The sequence below is a fragment of the Lagopus muta genome, chromosome 10 (assembly GCF_023343835.1).
Source record: "Lagopus muta isolate bLagMut1 chromosome 10, bLagMut1 primary, whole genome shotgun sequence".
Lineage (NCBI taxonomy): Eukaryota > Metazoa > Chordata > Aves > Galliformes > Phasianidae > Lagopus > Lagopus muta.
Window position 1 is genome coordinate 16,368,960 of NC_064442.1, and position 19,831 is coordinate 16,388,790.

The window sequence follows — 19,831 nt, forward strand, 5'->3', positions numbered from 1 at the left end:
CTGTGAATGAATAAAAAACCTGAGACACTGTTTTCTTATTCTATGCACAAGGATTCAAAATACCTTTTATTTATTGGGGATTGGTGAGAGGTGGCACGAGAGGAAGTGGACGAGTATGTAAACAAACTTACCCACAAATAGCAAAATTAAGAACCTCTCTCCTTTGAGCTAACCCTACAGTTTTCCCTATTTGTATTATCTCTGACGTAGGGTTAAGTATTATGTACTCGAAATTCTTTAAAATGTCATGTGTAGTATAACATACTATCAGAATTCTTTATGGTAGATTTTATTAGAACAGTATAGCATATAGAATTAATAATTTTAATTCTGAAAACTGCATGCTGAATGCCGTGTAATATGTTTAGCAACAGTGAAAATTTATGCAGAGAATATTTTTCCCTTTGAATTCTAACCTGTGGTGAGGATTTTGCAGTGGAATTTCCCAAACCAAGTTTACCATAATCTCCATCTCCAAAAGCCCAAACCATTGAACCATCCATTGACACAGCTACAGTATGATTGAGTCCACAGGCCACCTGGTTCAAAGAAACATGTTATTATCACAGTTTTTGCCAGTACTGACTTGAACAACCCAAATACCTTCAAGAAAAGAAAAACAGCGTTTAAAAAAAAAAAAAAAAAAAAGATTCCTTTAAGGACATTCAAAATTCTATTACAGCATTTGGAAGACAACAGGCTGGTTTTTTTGCTTGCTTGTTGTTTTTAGAAATTTGCTTCCGCTCCCTCTCCTAGAACCAAAGAATAGCTTCATGCTAAGCATGCTCACTGCCTAGGAAAATAAAATGCATCATGAATTCATACTTCATAATTAAATACAAACATGTTACAATGTTAAAGAAAAAAAGCAGTTTTGCAGAAAGAGGCTCAAAAGTCTGGAAAGATATTAAAAAAACCAACATTTTTTCAAATTCTGCTATCACCATCAAAACTCAATCCCAAACATAAAAACAGAACACTGAAATACAGTGAGAATATTAGCTTTAAATGAAGATACATTGACAGTTTTAGATAAACCATGCCTGTCCAATCTGGTAACCCTCCAGCGCTGTCACTCTTTCTGGAAGTTTCTTATTGGAAGTATTTCCAAGCCCTAATCGACCATAATCACCATTTCCAAATGTAAAAAGTTTGCCATCTGCTGTCACCACAGCTGAGTGTTTGAAGCCACATGACATCTGGAAGTAAAACAAATATGATTTTTACAGGCGTCTTGTTTTTTGAGGAGTAAACTATTACACACTGAACTATGCAGTAACGTCTTCATCTTACAAAACTTATTCACTTTATAAAGTCATAAAGCACAGGTACTACAGCACGAATTATTTTAACAACCTACTTTTGCTTTATGCTCACAGTAATGTTAAGAGAAGGACAGGTGCATACTTGTGTGGATACAGGCCTTCAGGCATTTTTGTTTATTTTTTCTTTTCTGTTAAAACCTAATACTGTCTTCTGGAAGCAGGTTGCTTGCTAAGCACAAATTCTAATACATGGCATGAAAGAATGCTGAAACATTTAGCCAAAGCCTGGTATCTCTTTTTTTGTGCTGCTAAGCACACTTAGTAAAGAGAAGGAAAACAGGGCAACTCATTTTAAAGAACACTGTTATCTGACAAAGTAGGTATCTACTTTGATCAAGAAATCAAGGTATAAAGTTCTGAATTGTGTCTACATTTTGACGGTCTTTAGATCATCCTTTTTTCACAGGCTCTTTCAAATTTTCAGACTTCTCAAGTAATACGTGGCGAGTAACATCACAGCAGCAATGAACCTTGTGATATTGACTATTTTCAACTGGGAATTATCAACTTGCTTCATAATGCTCAGCAAGAAGTCAAAAGTTTTCCATTTTCATTCAGTACACGAATTCAAATTGGCAAGACTGACAGTAGTTCTGGAACATCTCTATCACTGACTGTACCATTTACCTAAAGCCAGTATTCCTAAGTTACTGTATTTACAGTTTGTAAAAGGAAAAAATATGCTATGGAACCTGCACCACTTCTTCTCCTTGCAGAGCCTCTATCTGTCTAGGCCTGCGCTGTCTGTCGCTGTTCCCATGTCCAAGTTTGCCATAATCTCCATCTCCCCAGCTGAAGACTTCCCCACTTTCAGTCAGAGCCATGGAATGTCCATCAGATCCACAAGAGGTCACCAGCTGAGTTACAACAAAGCCTGTTAAAAAGAATGGAGAAAGCAATGTTTGCAGTAAATAAAAATGAACTCTTAACATGCTTATATATCCAAGTGCCCCAAGGGGTAGCAAATTACATCTTGGGAAAGGCATCAACCAGGAATATACTTATCTTATTGTAGCAATTCCCTTGTATTATTACTTTGAAGAAACTCTGCACCTTCTCACACACAACCTATGCTTCTGACCCGCCATTAGTTTTGAAATTCAATATCCCTATCTTAAGCAAAAGTTTTTCCCCACAGCACTCTTGAAATTAGGGAATATTAAGATGTTACTAATTACATAATAAGGAGACATAAACATCTAGTTTGTTCGTTCAATTTTCAATTAACAATTACAATATTTTAATGTCAACCTGTGAAAATAGCATCAACACAAATAATTACATTAACTATCAAAATGATGTTCACTATCAATCAATTTAATCTTTTCAAAACAGATTCACCTTGCAGTGCTGAAATGACTGTTAACACATGAAGATCATCTGAATTTCCTTGTCCCAGCCGTCCATAGCTTCCTTCTCCACAAGCCAAAACTGTGCCATTAGCTTGAATGACAAAAGTACAATTCTGACCACAAACAACCTGGTCAAGAAAAATACAGAGGAGTTTTTATGGGTTTTTGCTTGTTTGTTTGTTGTTTTAGATGCAGCAATCTGTATTACAATTACAATGTATCATCTTATTTTTTCAACCATTGCTTTCCTTTTGTGATTCTACTAAGACCACGATTCTACCTCGATTCTACATCTTTAGTCACTGCAAATACCTTCATGACAGCCCTATTAACATAAAACATCACTTACAATATGTTTAATGGACTTTTATTACCTAATTATATCATAACACACATTTCTTCACTGAAACTTGCTACTGGTTTCAGCAAACCTTCTTCTAATGAGAGAAAATATAACACACTCCTACCTGAGATTTACTCAGTCTTGATGTTTCTATCCTGAATGTCAATTTTATCTCAGAAAACAAAATGAATTATTAATTATGGTAGAAAATGCATGTTTTGAGCACACTTAATAGTAAATACAAACAATAAACAGAAGACATTTTCAGAGAGAGATTCTGACAAACAATGCATGGGATAAATCAATAACAATACAAACACGCGACTCTCTTTAGGTGATCACCTGTTGAGCCTGAGAGAACGAAGGTGCTGCCACTGGTACCATGACATTTCTACCAGCTTCTGCTAATTGTCCATGTCTTCCTGCTCCCCACAGATACACATCACATTTACCTCCTAAGTGCCAATCCTATGGTGCAGCAGGAAAAGAATGCTTTAGAGAAAGAGTACTTGCAAAAGCAAAATAAATAAAATAAATAAATTTGCGTTTTACTAACCTCTGGCCTTGACGTTGCCCAGGACATTATCTGTTCATCCATACCATTGATCCATTTACTGTTATCCTATGTAACAAAAAGCACAGTTACCACATCCAGTTCAAGAGATGCACATTATTTTGCTGCTATGTCATACTCGTTCCCTTATTAACTATGAACAACATGGACATTCAAAGCACTCTACAAAAATACAAAGATAAGAGTGAACAGACAAAGCCTAGTTCTTTACTATGCCTACAAATGACACTGTTACTCATGGTTCACAGTCAAAATGTAAATAAAATTAAATAAAATTCATGATGAAATTATCTTTTTTAAAGGTTTTTGAAGCACCTGTTCTCTGAAGATGTTGTAAGATTGCTGATAATAATTTACCGATCCAATATTATGATACGTCAGCCAAAATAAAAAGTCATAAACACCATTAACATCACCAAAATAATTTGATGTAGGAACATGCCAAAAACTTACTTCAGCCTGACAGCTTGATTTAGTTTGTGGCAACCCAGCCCATGGCAGGGGTTGGAACCGGATGATCTTTATGGACCCTCCCAACCCAAGCCACTCTATAACATTATGAATATAGCATATTTCACCATTAGGAGAGTAAGTTCATCCTCTGGAACAGGCTCCAGGTCTGGAACAGTAAAGGATTCTGGGAACTGTGCTCCCTTTGCCAAGGCTTCAGCGGCTTTTATGGTGGTTGAGAAACATTCTAGCCAGGCCCATTCCGTGGGACTCCAGGTTGAAGGATCAGGGAGGCAGTTCTGGTGATGAGGTGGTACTGGGGGATTGCACAACAGCTGATCTAGGTGGAGGCCCACAGCAAGCGATGCCAAGCATTGCATGTAAGGACTGTGAACAAGCTGGTCTCCACAAACAACATGGGGCTAAAGGTGAGGGGAAGGGGAAAGAGAAATCACACATGCACAGTTAGGAACACGAATTCAGCAATCTGGAAGTAGGATTTCTATAAAGCTATTCCTACAGACAAATACTTTCTTCCATTCTTAAAGCTTTTCTAAAATTTTGAATATTTTCAAACTAAGAGATTGCTAGTTTGGAAAATATTGAAAGATATATACAGATAAGATGTAGGAAATTTTGAGGGGGGAATCTCAGTTCTGAAAGACTGAAACCAGATCACCACAACAGTGATCCCAAGAGACAGGAATTTTAAGTGTTCTCACAAGCTCTTACCTTTTCATACGCATACTGCTCCTGAAGCATTATTGGCAAACGTTCCAAGAAAGCTCGCATGCAAGGAGCCATATTTAATCCTAGAACTCCTTGCTGTTTCAGTGCAGTTCTACATGTTGCAAGGATGTGATTGGAAGATATCCATTCTGATGTACAGTTCACTACCAGCACATCCTGTTTAACAGCAGACACAAGACATGTTAAAAATCAAAAATTCATAAAATAAGGTCATTCAGCTCCACTGATTTACTATCAATTATCTTAGTTTCCAAAGTGGACAGAAAATATTTGTATTGTCTCTGTTGATTAACAGTCTGCTGAAGAACACTATGGAGTAGCTCACTCCACATTGTTACTTCTTCATACGTTACTTTCACCTTCGCAAGGCAGCATAATGATTATCATTCCAAGGAAGAATGAAAACAGATATTAACAAGCAGAGTTAATTTTTGTGAACAGCATAAACACAGTTAAATGTTTGTCTTGTCATATCATCTCCAACACCAGGGTGGAATTCAGGGAAGACTTTCAAAGAATTTCAAATACTTAGAACCAAATCTAGAACAGCTCTACTAACAGGAGCCATAACTTGTGCCAAGCTCATCATTATTCACAAAAGAATTTGTCTTCTGGAACAACCAGCTGTTGTTTTTCAATCACTTGAGGAAGTCAGGAAGACTCATGTAGGCTTGCATATATAGCTATATTGCCACCTTTGAAACTTCTGTTCAGATACGAGCAGTACTTAAAGTAAACATTGAAATAAATTTTGCTACTCCTTAAAAAAATTCTGATGTTGAGGCTGGTCTAGATTAAATTATGTTACTGTGGTATCTTATTTGTTGGGAGAAAAGAAATTCCTCATGCTGTGTAAATAAGAAGTTTTTGTGGCCATTTACAGTTGCTGCCAGTAAACAGAAATGCTGATGTAACCAGTGTGTAGAGTTCTTTGCAACCACAAATTCAGAAGGATTCTCCCCTCGACCAAAATTCAACATGAGACATTTAAAAAATAAAAATTAAAAAAAATCTGTTTAGGCTCAACAGTAGTAGTTGAAAGTCAAAATAACGTATCTTGAAAATATAACAGTTGAGTAGGCTCAGTTATTCAAGCTGCTTTGTAAGCAAGTACGCTTCCATAACAAAGCCAATAAATAGAGAGGCCCTGTCTGCATAGTTCTTCCCATTCCCCCCCAAAAAAGACAAAGGGAACTTTCTTTTAATAAGATAATTCTTAATTACACAAACAATTGTAGAATTACTTTAACACACAGTGTCACCTTTGATCTGTTACAGCACGCAGCCACACCGACTTCGGGTATCCACACAGCAGTCTGAATAGCTCCAGAGCCTATCACAACACTCTGCAGCACTGAACCATCCTAAGGAAAGAAGAGATCTGCGTCACTGTGCAAACACAGCTACTTTTCTATTTAAATACATACAAAGCACATTCACAGAATCACAGAATCACAGAATCACAGAATCACAGAATCACAGAATCACAGAATCACAGAATCACAGAATCACCCGGGTTGGAAGGGACCTCAAGGATCATGTAGTTCCAACCCCCCTGCCTAGCAGGGCCACCAACATACATATTCAGATCAGGTTGCCCAGGACCCCGTCCAACCTGGCCTTAAACACGTCCAAGGACGGGGCATCCACAACCTCCCTGGGCAGCCCGTTCCAGGGCCTAACCACTCTCCTTGTAAAGAACTTCCCCCTAACATCCAACCTAAATCTTCCCTCCTTCAACTTAAAACCATTTCCCCTAGTCCTGCTGTTGTCAGCCCTTTTGAAGAGTTTACTCCCCTCCTGGGTGTAGGTTCCCTTCAGGTATTGATAGGCTGCAATGAGGTCACCCCGCAGCCTTCTCTTCTCCAGGCTGAACTGTGTTTACCCTACATTCCTGAGGGATGATATTCTCCAAGCTGTTCAATAATGTCTTAAAAACTGAAATGCCAATGCTAAAAGCCAAAATCTATCTAGCATTTCCACCATACTAAAGAGATAATATAAGGAATGATTCAGAATTATTAAATAAGAGACAACGTATGGTTCCTGGAGAAAGTTATTGTAGTAAAGCAATGTTGTTCCCATCTCTAAAGCAAGAATGGCTACTTCTGCAAAGCCTAATAATAAGACTAAAAATGAATAAATAATAGAACCATAACCTACAAAATACTTAACAGTTAAGTTTAATTTAAATTTATATTTATTGTGTATCAGATTTCATCATTATTTTACATAACATTTCCTTTCATATTTGTAACACCCCAGAAAAAAAAAAACGAAAAGTCTGATACCTCAACCACTGGAGACAGTTATACTAAAAAAGTACGTTACCTCTATGATGACCTTACCCGTAAAGACCAAATATTCATGAGACCACCAAGTCCACCAGACACTAATGCCAGCCCATCAGGACTGAAGGCAACAGTCCGAACAGGGGTAATATGTCCTCGCAGTTGAAATACACACTTGGCTTCAACTGTTTTTCTGTATCCATCCTGAAAATTATGTTGTAATTATGGAACACTGAACTTGATATAGAAAAAAACTAGCTTCTATATTCTGTAAGAAATACTGAATATTTGTAGAGATACAGTAATTTCAATATGGTAATTTAAAAACTCCAAAATTATTCTTGTCACATTATCACCGTTTCTCCACATACAAAATGCCACCAACACTAAAAACTACATTGCAAGCTGATGTAACACATGGAAAACTAATGTTGACTTAATTTTATATAGAAACAATTTTAAACTCTTACTGAATTTTATTATAAATTTATCAACTTAGGAAAAATAGAAGCAGTTCAGTATATAATATTTAGTGAAGTAAAATTCACTTCAACCAGTGACTTTTCAGCTTCTGTTCTGAAAATATCTACACACATACAAATGCAACATAAACACTTCTTTTTAGCAAATATCTTCTGTCAGGAAATCTGAGATTTGAGTAACTTGTTTACATTACCTCCTCCCTAACTTCAGAACAAGCAAAGAGAATTTCTTAAACACGACATCTACTCCTACCTGGGCACTTGTTTCTTGGTCCCACCATCCTTCTGAGTATGCTGAGCTGGTCTGCAGCGTGACTGCTATGTCCTGAGGAACAGCCCAGACACACACCAAACCATTGTGGCACCCTCTAAAAGAAGTCAGGGTAAATCAGAAAAACAAAGTAAAGCTATTAATACAAAATATAAACAGAATGTCCTAAAAATATCAGATATCACTACCTTCCTATGAAACTATATCTATCTATACATCTAAAGTGCAAAGGCATGTAATCAATGGTTAAAAGCATTCCTTCTGTTCCACTCTCTATCCTCCCACTCCTCACCCCACACCTTTTCAACTTTCCCTAACATCACAGTCTCATACTACAAAAAGTATATGCAGAAAAAGTTCAAGCACAGGTCTATCATGCACAAGTCTTACAGCACAGAGAGAACAGCTGGCAACATGACAAGAGCCATGCTTTTCATTTTCACTCTGGTGCCTTAGAGTTCTCATGAAAACTGGTTTACTGAGCAAATGTTATTTGAAAAAACACAAAACTTTACTCTTGACATTAATGACCAAGAAAAAAAAATACAATAAAGCCAAAACAAACAAAAACATGACATACGTAGCCAGCAATAGCTGTAACTTGGGACCTTTCCCTGGAAGACCACACCAAGCAATGCCATTCACAAAAGCTGGATGGGGCAGTGAATGCAGACGTCTCCAAGACCCTCCCATGTATGCCCAGAGTTTCACAATTTCTTCTTTGGCACATGTCAGGAGAATTTTACCAGTTGGATCCCACTTCATACTAACAATTGTATCCTATTAATTAAAAAAAAAGATATGAGTTGGTATGAAGTAACACAGTAGGAAAAGAGAAAACCAGAGCTAATGCAATGTTTAATTATTGATAACTCAGAGCATTTTATTCTCAAATAAATTTTAACAACTAGAGAGAATGACTTGCAAATACGAATTCAGTACATCCTATTTTTTTTTATATATTGAGTAATTGCAGAATTAACTTAATGGTACTGGCTTCACAGGCATATTAGGTAAAGGGCCAGATGAGGCTAACTGACATCAGAAAGAACAGGCCATAGAGGAATACTGAAGTATAGTTTTATTACCACAGCAGGCCCACTTCTGTGACTGCCATGCTTCAAATACCAAGACCAATTCATGGAAGCACTCAAGATGCTTTTATTAAACTTCTACTTTGGGAATTCTCTTCTTAGCCTAACAACTTATTAGTCCAATCAGTAGTGACTTTTCATTACAGACACTGAAGCAAAGGATCAAAACCTTTGTGGCTGCATTGTCAGAAAAAGGTTTTTGCTTTGCATGATACTTTAAGCTCTACAAAAACATGTGAAAGACAAACCTGAAGTATTATGAGTGCTGTTACAAATCAAGCCTTTTTAAAACCAAATACACCTTTAATACACTGCTGAATCTGAACACAGTTTGCAATCTCTAATAGCAAAAGGATTATAATTCTTACTGCTTTTTTTAATTTAAATTTGGTAGACTGTTCCTCTGAACTCAATTGTGTTCAATGTACCAGAAATAAATAATCTGCTCTTGACTTTATAAATAGCTTTCGAATACACAAAATAGCTTAAGCAGATCCTTTCCAGCTGAAATTACATTTTTAAACGACTAACTCTACCTTGTGTGCATCAACTAGAATGATTTCTCCTTTTTCAAGTGGTTCCTTTGTTCCTATTAGCAATTTCCCATCTGAATAGCCAACTGCAAATGGTTTATCTTCGCTGAACCAGGCCAGGCATGTGACAGAAACTGTGACAGACAACACAAAGCTTAATTAACCCAAACTGAGCATCAGTCCTGACAGAAGTTTCTGACAGTGCGACTGCATAAAACATTAAATGCATAACTTCCCCCTCAAGTTACTTGACTTTTTTTTGTCTGAATATTTTCTTCAATTTGTATATAAGGACAAAAGAGAATGTGATCACAGAAGTTGAGATCATTTTGTAATTTTTTTTAATCACTCTCCTTCATTAAAATACTTGGATATATACATTCTTGACACAGGGAAAAGAACTGTGCTGGGCTGCTTCCAAGAAAACCACTGAAAGCAACGTCAGCCTTTGTCAGTACATATTGCCTCCATTGATTCTGCCCCAAAAATGGCACATTTCTAGAAGAAGCCACATTCTTAGTGGAAAACCACAAAATGCTACCCAAGATGTGCTATTCGATGTCCTCTGTGACCAGAACTATAAATAAAAATGGCTGTAATTATGGAATTCAGATGATATTGTCTACAAACCATCTATAGACAAAGGAGACGCTGCAAAAAATCTGTGTCTTCAATTCTTTTAAGTCATACAGCCAACGTGGCAATTTAAAGCAAAATTAATGCAAATATTATAACCTCTTTTCCACTGCTGGTGAAAATGCACAGCTAATGGTGGTGACCAGGTTAAAAATATGTTGAAAAAGAATGTTTTGATGCTGAAAATTTGCTCCTTTAAATAGCCTAACAGTATTTTCTATATCTGTTGTAGTTTCCATGGAAACAAATAGAAGGCATTACTTTCAGAGTAACCTACGTATATTGCTTTTTCTTTTTTATGGCAGGAATCTCAAAATTTAACTAAGGCGCTACTAATTTTAATCTCTACTTAAATACTGATGCAGTCACCTACCATCCTTTCTGTAGCAGTGTTCCAGTTCTATCCGGTGCATAGTTGAAATATCCACGACTTCAATAAGTCCAAGAGACCCATCCATACGACCAATTAACAATAATTCTCCTTTCCATGCTGCAGCTGGCCCTTCTTCTGGCCAAGCAAGTGCAGATACCCAGTGAGGCTGAAGATCTAATAATCCTTTTCCTCCTGGGAAAGCCCAAAAATATTTCAAAATTATTTTTAATTATTTAAAGCATTGAATTTAATTATTTAAATTTTTTTCATCTTCATAAAGAAAATAATACAGCAGAAATACCTTCCACGAGAAAACACGAGAAGAGTCTATAGTCTAGAGCTAGAATATATGACAAATTCACTTAAGTGATGAGACAGTGAAGCAATGGACCACTAACCTACACAAAACATAGACAGTAAATCTCAGTGTTCATCCAAGATAAACAGTTTTATTAAAGGAGAAAGCTAAATTCTTCAGTACTCAGATCACTTACATTTTTCTTGTGAATTGTCTGTTAACACGGACAGTTTAACCACTGATTTTCATAAGTACAAAACAACAGAAAGATGTTTCACAGATTACAAGTGACCAAGTGACTAACAATTTTCCCAGAGTTTTAAAATTATGGTGGATTAGTTAAAAACAGCACAAATGACAGGAAGGATGTTAGAGAATACATTTAAAGACTCTTGCAAAGTGAATCAATGCATTAAGAAAGGCCCTTCTGGATCAAGATCAGTCCTCCTTATCACAATGCAGTTTCTCTAACACATCTTAGAAGTATTTCCTTCTCAGTTGTCATTCTTCCTTAGAAATCATTTGATATCACAAGCATTTTAATACCAGAATCTTTCTTGCAGTTATTTATGGCCTATTTATTTCCATTTCTTCCTGTATCAATAATATCCATTTGCTCGCATAGCTGCTTTTGCTCCACAGGTTTCTCCTAGTGTTTACTTTCCTAATGTAACAATTTATAATCTTCAATTTATAATCTTACTCCTCCCAGATCTTCTGTTCAACTAAACAAACCAACCTCACACATTCTACTCTCAAAAGGTTTTCCTTCTCATTGAACACTGTCATCAGCTATCTCTGAATTGTTTCAGTCAGTTTTCACACTCTCCATGCCTTTTGAAGAAGGTAAGTCTTGTGGACTATGGGAGAATACCATATTTGCAAACAAAAATCACCAGAAGTGATCAAGTCTCAAACCTAAACACATCAGTGACATCAAGAATTTGTACATGGTACTCAGTTTATCCATTTAATTTTAAGACATGCATCGATTTGTGGTTAATGCCTTAATTAAATAGATTGACAAGATATTATGGAAAATGGCAGATACTAAACTGGAGAGCACACACAAACACTTAGGTTAACAAATATACAGTAACTTAGCAGTTTTATTTACAAATACATTTTACTGTAAAATGTTCACAGGTAGTCAGTGCATACCATTGACTTGCCATATGTTCACCATCTTTTCTGTAGCTCCAGCCAGATACTTGCCACTGATGCTCCAACAGATAAGAGACAAACTAAGGTCACTGGGTGACCCCAGACTTTCTTCAGAATCGCCCTCTCTGCAACAGTACAGAATAATATAATTAAAAATCCAAAGTCTTTCTGCCATCATTTCAGATTTACACAATAAATGTATTCTTCCCTGCTCCCAGTCCTACATTCTATTTAAAACAACTACAAATTATAAAATGAGTAGCATCAAACTAAATTCAAGAACTGCTAAGAAATCACCATCTATCTACCTTCTGGTTCATTATTGTTTCTTTACTCTTCTGAGTTAACTCACATAATCTGTACTGAGGAATCTGATTTTGATCTTTTTCTTCCTTCTTTTTTGGACACATCCAAATGATAGAAAAGTCCTTCCCAGACAATTCCATGAAAGAGCAGCAGGAACTCTAAGCTCCTGAAGCCCAGAAGTCACAAATTCTTTTTTTTTTCTCCCCACACTTCATTGGAACCACTACATTCACAATTATCATGTTATAGATTTAAACTGTTCACAGGAACCCTCCGAAGGAATATTTTATCTTTTTATTCCTCTCGTATATCATAGAGTAATATTTTAATAATAATAATTAAGAAATATTTTTGACAGTTTTAACATGATCTCCTTATTTCTGAGATGACTCTGATCAGCACGATATTCAAGTTCTGCTTTCAGTTTTATCTTACATTGCCTGCCATAAACACAGAAACAATCTTAGGAAAAAAGAAAGATGAAATGATTCCTGTGCAGAAGATACTGCAGGATTGGCTCTTCTCATTACCTTCAAAACTACAGCGTAAATTAAATACCTCACAGTTACAAAGAATTGACTTACAATTTGTTGAGCACACATGTCTGTTGCAGTGAGTACTGCTTCTTGGTAACGTTCCACACCCTTATGGTGCCATCATTTCCACTAGTCGCCAAAAGTCCCTTTTTATTGCACCAAACACATGTCATGACCTACAAATGTTAAAGAGATCATGGCAAAAATGGAGTTTAAACCTAAAGCTTTGGTAACTTTGTTCACTAATAACAATGCAAACTTAAGCCACCAGAACAGAGCATCCTGCGTTGATGAAAAACACAATACACTCTTCCACATCTACAATATTGTACAGTGTAAGTATATTTTATGAGGACGCTGCACTTGACCCATGCTCCATGGGGCTGCTATTGCACAGAGTACCAGAATAAGATGTTAACTACTATAGCAGAAAAACTACTGCAAATTAAGATCTAAATTAAGATGGACTCAAGTTGCGCCAGGGGAGGTTTAGATTGGATATCAGGAAAACTTCTTTACAGAAAAGATTGTTAAGTATTGGAATAGGCTTCCCCAGGCAGGGGAGGTGGTTGAGTCACCATCCCTGGATGTGTTTAAAAACCATGTGGAGTGGTGCTCAGGGACACGATCGAGTGGAGGGTTGTTAGTCAGGGCAGCATGGTTCAGTTGTGGTTGGACTTTATGATCTTTGAGGTCTTTTCCAACCTGAGCAATTCTATGATTCTATGATTCTACTATCTAGCCCAAGAAAAGCTGATTCTACTGATGTAGTGCACTGTGAGGACAGTTTCTTGCCTCTTGTAATAGAAGCTTCAAAGAAAGTATGCACTATTCTATATTGGAGATACCTTCAAGGAATAATGTACTTCATCACAAAAACATTACATTTTGTGGGAAATATCTCAGTCAGTATATTTATAAAACAATCATTTTAATTTTTTTTCTTCTCAATTCAAAACAAAAGAAAGAAGAGCATTAAAATTCACGTAATTTTGGGGGAAATCACCTGTTTCTGATGAGCTTCCAGTTTTATGAAGGAACATTTTCGTAAGTCTCCCCCCATATCAGCGAGGGTCTGAGGAATAGTTTGATTATCACGATCATGAGCTGCAAGAGTTCGCACCAACTGCTGAGCAGCCCACTGCCTATGTTGTGAAGATAACCTTGAAGAAAGGCAGCAGGCTGCTAGTGCATTAGCCAGCTCCAGAGGGCCTACAGCAGAAGGATCATAGGAAGGATGGGCATACAAATGGGCAATTAAACCTGCTTAAACAAAACAATGAGATGATGCCTAGATGAGTACCAAACAGAAGTACATAAATGAACACAGCATTAGCCATAATTTCCAGAAAAAAAGAAGAAAAAGATTAATAAGCATTTTATAAGAACGTTGCAATTACATTAACTATTAGGAAAACCTGTTCTGATACCAAGAAAATACAGCCCCCTTTAAAATTCCACAAAAATACCCAAAACACTATAACAAGAGAATTATGAATATTCTTATTCTCACCACATGGAAAATGGTCATTCTAAGAGCAAGCACTGTCTAAACTGCAAAATGGATCCTCTGAGGTAAGCTGCTCTAAGGATGTCCTTCCCTCCCCTGAACAAAGAAACAGCCTGGTGTTTCAGGCTTTTCAGAACTTGCTTTTCGGTTCCCTGACCTCTCAACAGCAGAGGTAACAACATTTTGTGCACCAGAGACAGAAAAGTATTCAGGTATCAGGAATCAACTATTCCCCTTAATAATTAATTATTCCCCTTAATGTCAGTATGTGGCACAACTGGGGCTGAACACCACACCTGTACAGCTTTCAATACACACAAATGTTTAGATTTCTTTTAAAGTGATAGAGAATTTAGTTACGTAATAAATCAATATTTCTAAGTAATTTGTGCCCTAAACTATAACACAACATAAACTATTTTTGTGAGCAAATCTATGTATAGATTATTCTAGCATCTTTCCTTAAACAGAAATGAGAGATCGAAGCTTTAACAATTAAGGGATTAGTATAAATAAAAGCCTTATCATACCTTTCTTTTCAAATTCTGCCTTATCATAATTTGGCCTCAGTTTGGCCCCTTTGTCTGCCAGCAGAGCTACAAGCGCCTGAGTAACCACAAAGTTTGGAGAAGTTACGAGTTTGTTTTCTTCAGCGATTCCTCTTAAAAAGCTTGGCAAAAATTTCCGTTGAATTGGATCATCAACTGTTGTCAAGTTTACACCGGTTGCTGCAGAAATCAAATTCTGAAAATAGACAATAAAATAAATAACTAAAAAAAAAAATCTTTAAAAATGATTATATTTGGAAAGAAATCATAGTTTAAAGTTTGAAAATATTTTGGTAGAAATTCTCAGCCCCCAGTTCCATGTGCAACATGGAATTTAATTCTTCTGACCTGGGGATTGAATACTTGGTCTTAGTGGAACCAGCCATTCAGATCCAGGGATCAATCAATCAACAAACAGACAGTCTCAAGTAACCACAAATACCAGCAAAAACTAAGGAGCTTCTAGGAGAACTCTTTTATGAATTTTTTGCGCCTGAGTGTAGGATGCAGTAATGCGTAATCAAGTTCATTATTCCATCCAAAAACTTGTATTAATGCATGATTATATTTCAAACTCCAAATAACAAAATAAGTAATTATTCTGATCACATGTAAGTGCCTTCATGTGCATGAAACACCACAGCATTTCCACAGCTGTGTATCATCACAAAGAATCTCCATTCCACAACTGACTCAGTTAAAGAGTCGGAGAGGGCAATCTCACAGTTTAGAACAAAAAAGCACAACTTATAAATAAGAACAAAAGGGAATGCTTAATCTCATGTAGAAGTAGTTCAATATACATACCATACCTGCGTACACAATTGCACCAGAAGTTTAGCAGCACTAGGAGTGTTTGATGCCAAACAGCCCACTGCTGTGCTCAGGTAGGCAAGACATGATATAGGCTTGCTTGTTTTGCTGTGGATTCCTCTAGATCGCTCTGTTGAACTTGACACAGTGCATGGACTCGTGGAGAGCCCTGCTCTCCCTGCTGCAGCGAGACACATTAAACGAACCAAAGTTCTTATGTCTGTTAATCCCAAGGATTCAAGACCAGCTGCCAGGCTACAACTGGAACCACTGTCAAAAATGAACAGAAATGCTCTTGGTTTTTTTAGCGTAATTATAAGTAAAATTGTATTTGGACAAAACTATTCCCAAACCACTAGTGAACACTGACTGCTTGGTTAGCTGGACAGTATTATCATTCAGGGGAAAAGGGAAGAGGCAGAAACAAAGCTGTAGTGCCCCTCCACTCTTTTAAGTTAAGGGTGAAGATTAAATATATATATATATATATTTTATAGTCTTGTCCTAAGAAAAAAAACTTAAGTTTAGCTCATAAACAATGTTATATTGATAATTCATGTTTAGAATTACACTATGGTAACAGACATCAGATTTCTGTGATTTCTTCACATCCTCATATAGCATCAAATCCTGCACTATGTCTTCTTTTCTACAATGTTTACCTTTTATTTCTAGTACTTGACTTGAACAAAAGCCAACTGGCAGATACAGAATCATTATGTTTTGAGTGGCCGATGTTACTGGAGTCTGCTCTCAATGTGAGACATAGAAGTATCTTTCAAAAAGTTTGAAGATAGGGTTTGAAGGAACAAAATCAACAAAAGTTTCTCTCTTAATAACATGAATTAAGTACATAAAAGGAGCATCACTTTCCCAAATTAATCACAAAAGTGCATCTACACCAAACATTACTACATAACTAGATTCAAATGAAAAATAGTTTTGCTAAGAATGCCACAAACCTGACAGACAAAAGTGAGAGTGCTCTCATAACCATAGTTCTTGCAAGAAGGACTTGTGCAGCAGCTGTCACTCTTCTTAAGGCCATAACACGGTCGTGTGGATTTACTAGGGCAGCTGCTTGTTCTCCTAACGTTATCCTGCCAGAAGAGCTTTTTTCTATAGAGCCATGACAACCTTGGAAATAACAATTTGTGTTAGTGTTTAAAGAGCAAAAAAACATCATATGGTAATAAGCACAGAAGCAAATCTGGCATAGGTTTTTTAAAAAAGGTTTCAGTTTTCAGCATGTCAGAAATATAGAAAGTGGTGATGACTGAGCAGAAAATACACTTCTAAAAATCTACATAGTTTAATTATTTCTTTTTTTCAAAACTTGATAGGTAGCAGTTTGACAGTACTGATGTTAATGCTAATTCCTCTGCTTTCCTTGCCCATTTAAAGGGATCTACAAAGTTAAATACATATCCTGCATTTCAGTACGATGATCAATAAATCACCAATTAAATCAGTGAATATCTGAATTGTGAAACAAACATGCTACTACCATTCACTGTAAAACTTTGGTCACAGTTTTGTTAGTATACCAAAGCTTCACGTCTGCTAACAAAAATGCCATGCATACCTCACTGACTTTTAAAATAAAAGGAAAATTAAGAATCTGTATTAGTTTCCTTATGAGACAGGAAAGCAGGAAAGATCATCAAAATATTTCTGCAACAATCCTATAAAATCACACCAGAGGGGATGTATGTGTTCTGTGAATTAAATTCGTATCAAATTTACCTATTTGCATCAGTGTTTCTTCCATACTGTTGGTGGCTGTCACCATTGCAACTGATGCACCTAGAGGGTCACTGTCAGGAAACTGCACAGGTTCAGGTACAATACGTCGATCATTTAACCCAAGAGGTCCAGCCAGTAATTCAAACTCCTCTTCTCCTGTCAGCTTCTCATCCTCATCTACATCTAACATATCCCAGTCTTCTAGAATTGGAAAAATACAATTAAATGTAACTTTAAAATCTGAAAGTAGTAAATAATGTTAATTAAGTTTAAAAAATATCAATATGAGGAATAAAATATGAATTGCAGTCTGCAGCTTAGTAGCCTTGACTCCCATCTTCACGTTGTGCCAATAGCAACATTAAGTGAACTAGAAAAACAAAACCCCCCTTTTGCCCCTCTTCATTAAATCTGGTCTTTTTTTTCTGTCACACAAATTTTATAGAAGATTCTCTGAGGCATCAATTTAGCTGTTTTTTAAAACACAGAAACAAGAGGTCCCTGTATCTAACAAAAAGACAACTGTACAACCTGAAATACATTAAGAAGTGTGAACATACAGTAACGCTTTAAATCACAACAGCAGATACGTATTCTAAAGGACTGAACAGTAAAAATAGATACTGGAGGCTTCTCATGTTCACATTTATCAAAAAGTATGTGCAAGTTCTTAGGTCATTATTGTACTATCCAGGCCTTTGTTTTTCCTTCCCATACCTCAGTTTGCACCCCTCATCCCATAATTGTAATTAAATTATGTACTCCATTACTCCATTGACTTCCCAGACATTTACACAGACATCAATTTAGATTTACTTCTTTTTCCCTCTCTAACTCACTCTCCATAGTGTACAATCTCAACAGCTTTTATCTGCTGGAAAAAAAACAAAAACTTGCCCTTAAATTTGGGAACACTCACATTTAAATCTACACGTGTGGCAACTCATATGACTGTGACTGTATAAGCTACAAAAAGGCCCAGATTCAAAGGATCACCTGAGAAAGATTTTCTCCAGTCATTAGAAATAATTTGTTCAGGTGTGAAGGACATTATTGAGACACTCTCAACTAATAAGAAGATAGAAGTGTAAGCCTAAGGCCAAAATTTCCAGAGGGTAACTTATGCTAATTAACCTCTCCTAAAAAGGCAGCTGAAGAAATGTATTTGAATATTAGACTTCATGTAGACTGAATGTAGTTTAAACTACAACAGCTCATTCACCAAAATTAATTACAAGACAGCAAATGAAATACAAGGGAAAAAACGTCACTGATTTATTTCCACCTGAACTTAAAAGCAACAATGAAAGCACGAAATCTAGTCTGAAGGTATCTTCAAGTAGAGTTTCATTACACGTTTATTTGCATTTATGGAGAAAGAAAAGCACTTCAGAAGTATTCAGTATCTTCAAAAACTTGAAAACCTACCTTCATAGACACTGTCTTGTTTACCTATTAAATCAGGAGCCTGGCCTTTGTACCTATAAGAAAAAAAAAGAATGAAAAAAAAAACAATTAAGTGGCTTCTATCATTTATATACACGCATACCAATTTTAAACCTGGATTACTCTAAGGTTACTTTACTGCTATGTAAATACATACATGAGTTCTGGAAATAGCAAGAGAAATTAATAATGTATTTTGCAGTATGAATGTGGAAAAGGTACATAAAAGTAATGGCATATTCAGAAAAAAAGTTTTTCAAGATCTGCAACAGGAAGCAAGATTCCAAGAAATAATTCCTTTTTCCATTAAAAAGATTAATGAAGACAAACAAAGATTTCAAGCCTCAGTTAAATAAAGACATTAGTTCTACCACAAATTTGTATTTCTTCATTCAATTTCTTAGAATTCATAGACTAGTTGATACTTCCAAGTTCTTTTTTTCCTTCACATACAGTGTTCCACTCTTTTATTTCTGTACCTTTCCGAAGTTGATGTTTTGGATTTACTCTTCAGGGCTAAGTACTTCTCTCTGCAGACACCACACAATAAATAGTAAGGATTTCCACTTCCACATTCACCACCAAACCATCCATCCACATAGGAGCCATTGCTGCGATAGCCCTGACGGTTGGCACTGCGCCCGCAGCCTGGATGGTTTCTTTTCATGTGTTGATTGAAGCTGACAACACTTGATTCACACAGTTCACAAACCACTACTTCTTCTCTGTCTTCAGATTCACAAACATGCTGCATAATAAGATTCTCACGTTACTTACAGGGAAAAACATCTTCATACTCGATATTAAAAATATGCCAATATTGTTAAATGGATGTTTCTGCCCATTTCTACTACACAAAGTAGAATGTGTGTGGTAACCTTGCACAGGACAAAGCAGAAACAGACAACCAGATCATCTCAGAAGAGGAAAAACACTGGGACATGAATTTAAAATTTTCCTATTTCATTTCAGATTTGACTAAAAAAAATC

The 19,831-nt window shown here is 36.3% G+C and overlaps 1 protein-coding gene across 2 annotated transcripts in view; it reads right to left on the reverse strand.

Moving 5' to 3' along the window:
* HERC1 (HECT and RLD domain containing E3 ubiquitin protein ligase family member 1) overlaps positions 1-19,831 on the reverse strand; it is a 94,367-nt gene that overhangs the window by 8,564 nt on the left and 65,972 nt on the right. Inside the window, exons 45-67 of one of the 2 annotated variants that reach the window (XM_048956162.1) lie at positions 19,321-19,589; positions 18,824-18,876; positions 17,396-17,596; positions 16,612-16,786; positions 15,649-15,919; positions 14,819-15,032; positions 13,785-13,990; positions 12,827-12,954; positions 11,934-12,061; positions 10,475-10,666; positions 9,469-9,599; positions 8,419-8,618; positions 7,821-7,935; positions 7,143-7,289; positions 6,057-6,158; positions 4,777-4,950; positions 4,173-4,466; positions 3,577-3,642; positions 3,363-3,488; positions 2,667-2,805; positions 2,018-2,199; positions 1,044-1,199; positions 417-539 (exon numbers count right to left, since the gene is read on the reverse strand). In XM_048956162.1, coding sequence (XP_048812119.1) covers positions 417-539; positions 1,044-1,199; positions 2,018-2,199; positions 2,667-2,805; positions 3,363-3,488; positions 3,577-3,642; positions 4,173-4,466; positions 4,777-4,950; positions 6,057-6,158; positions 7,143-7,289; positions 7,821-7,935; positions 8,419-8,618; positions 9,469-9,599; positions 10,475-10,666; positions 11,934-12,061; positions 12,827-12,954; positions 13,785-13,990; positions 14,819-15,032; positions 15,649-15,919; positions 16,612-16,786; positions 17,396-17,596; positions 18,824-18,876; positions 19,321-19,589 — 3,792 coding nt within the window. Of the gene's footprint in view, positions 1-416; positions 540-1,043; positions 1,200-2,017; positions 2,200-2,666; positions 2,806-3,362; positions 3,489-3,576; positions 3,643-4,172; positions 4,467-4,776; positions 4,951-6,056; positions 6,159-7,142; positions 7,290-7,820; positions 7,936-8,418; positions 8,619-9,468; positions 9,600-10,474; positions 10,667-11,933; positions 12,062-12,826; positions 12,955-13,784; positions 14,045-14,818; positions 15,033-15,648; positions 15,920-16,611; positions 16,787-17,395; positions 17,597-18,823; positions 18,877-19,320; positions 19,590-19,831 lie in introns of both variants that reach the window. The other variant, XM_048956161.1, reaches the window with a different exon arrangement.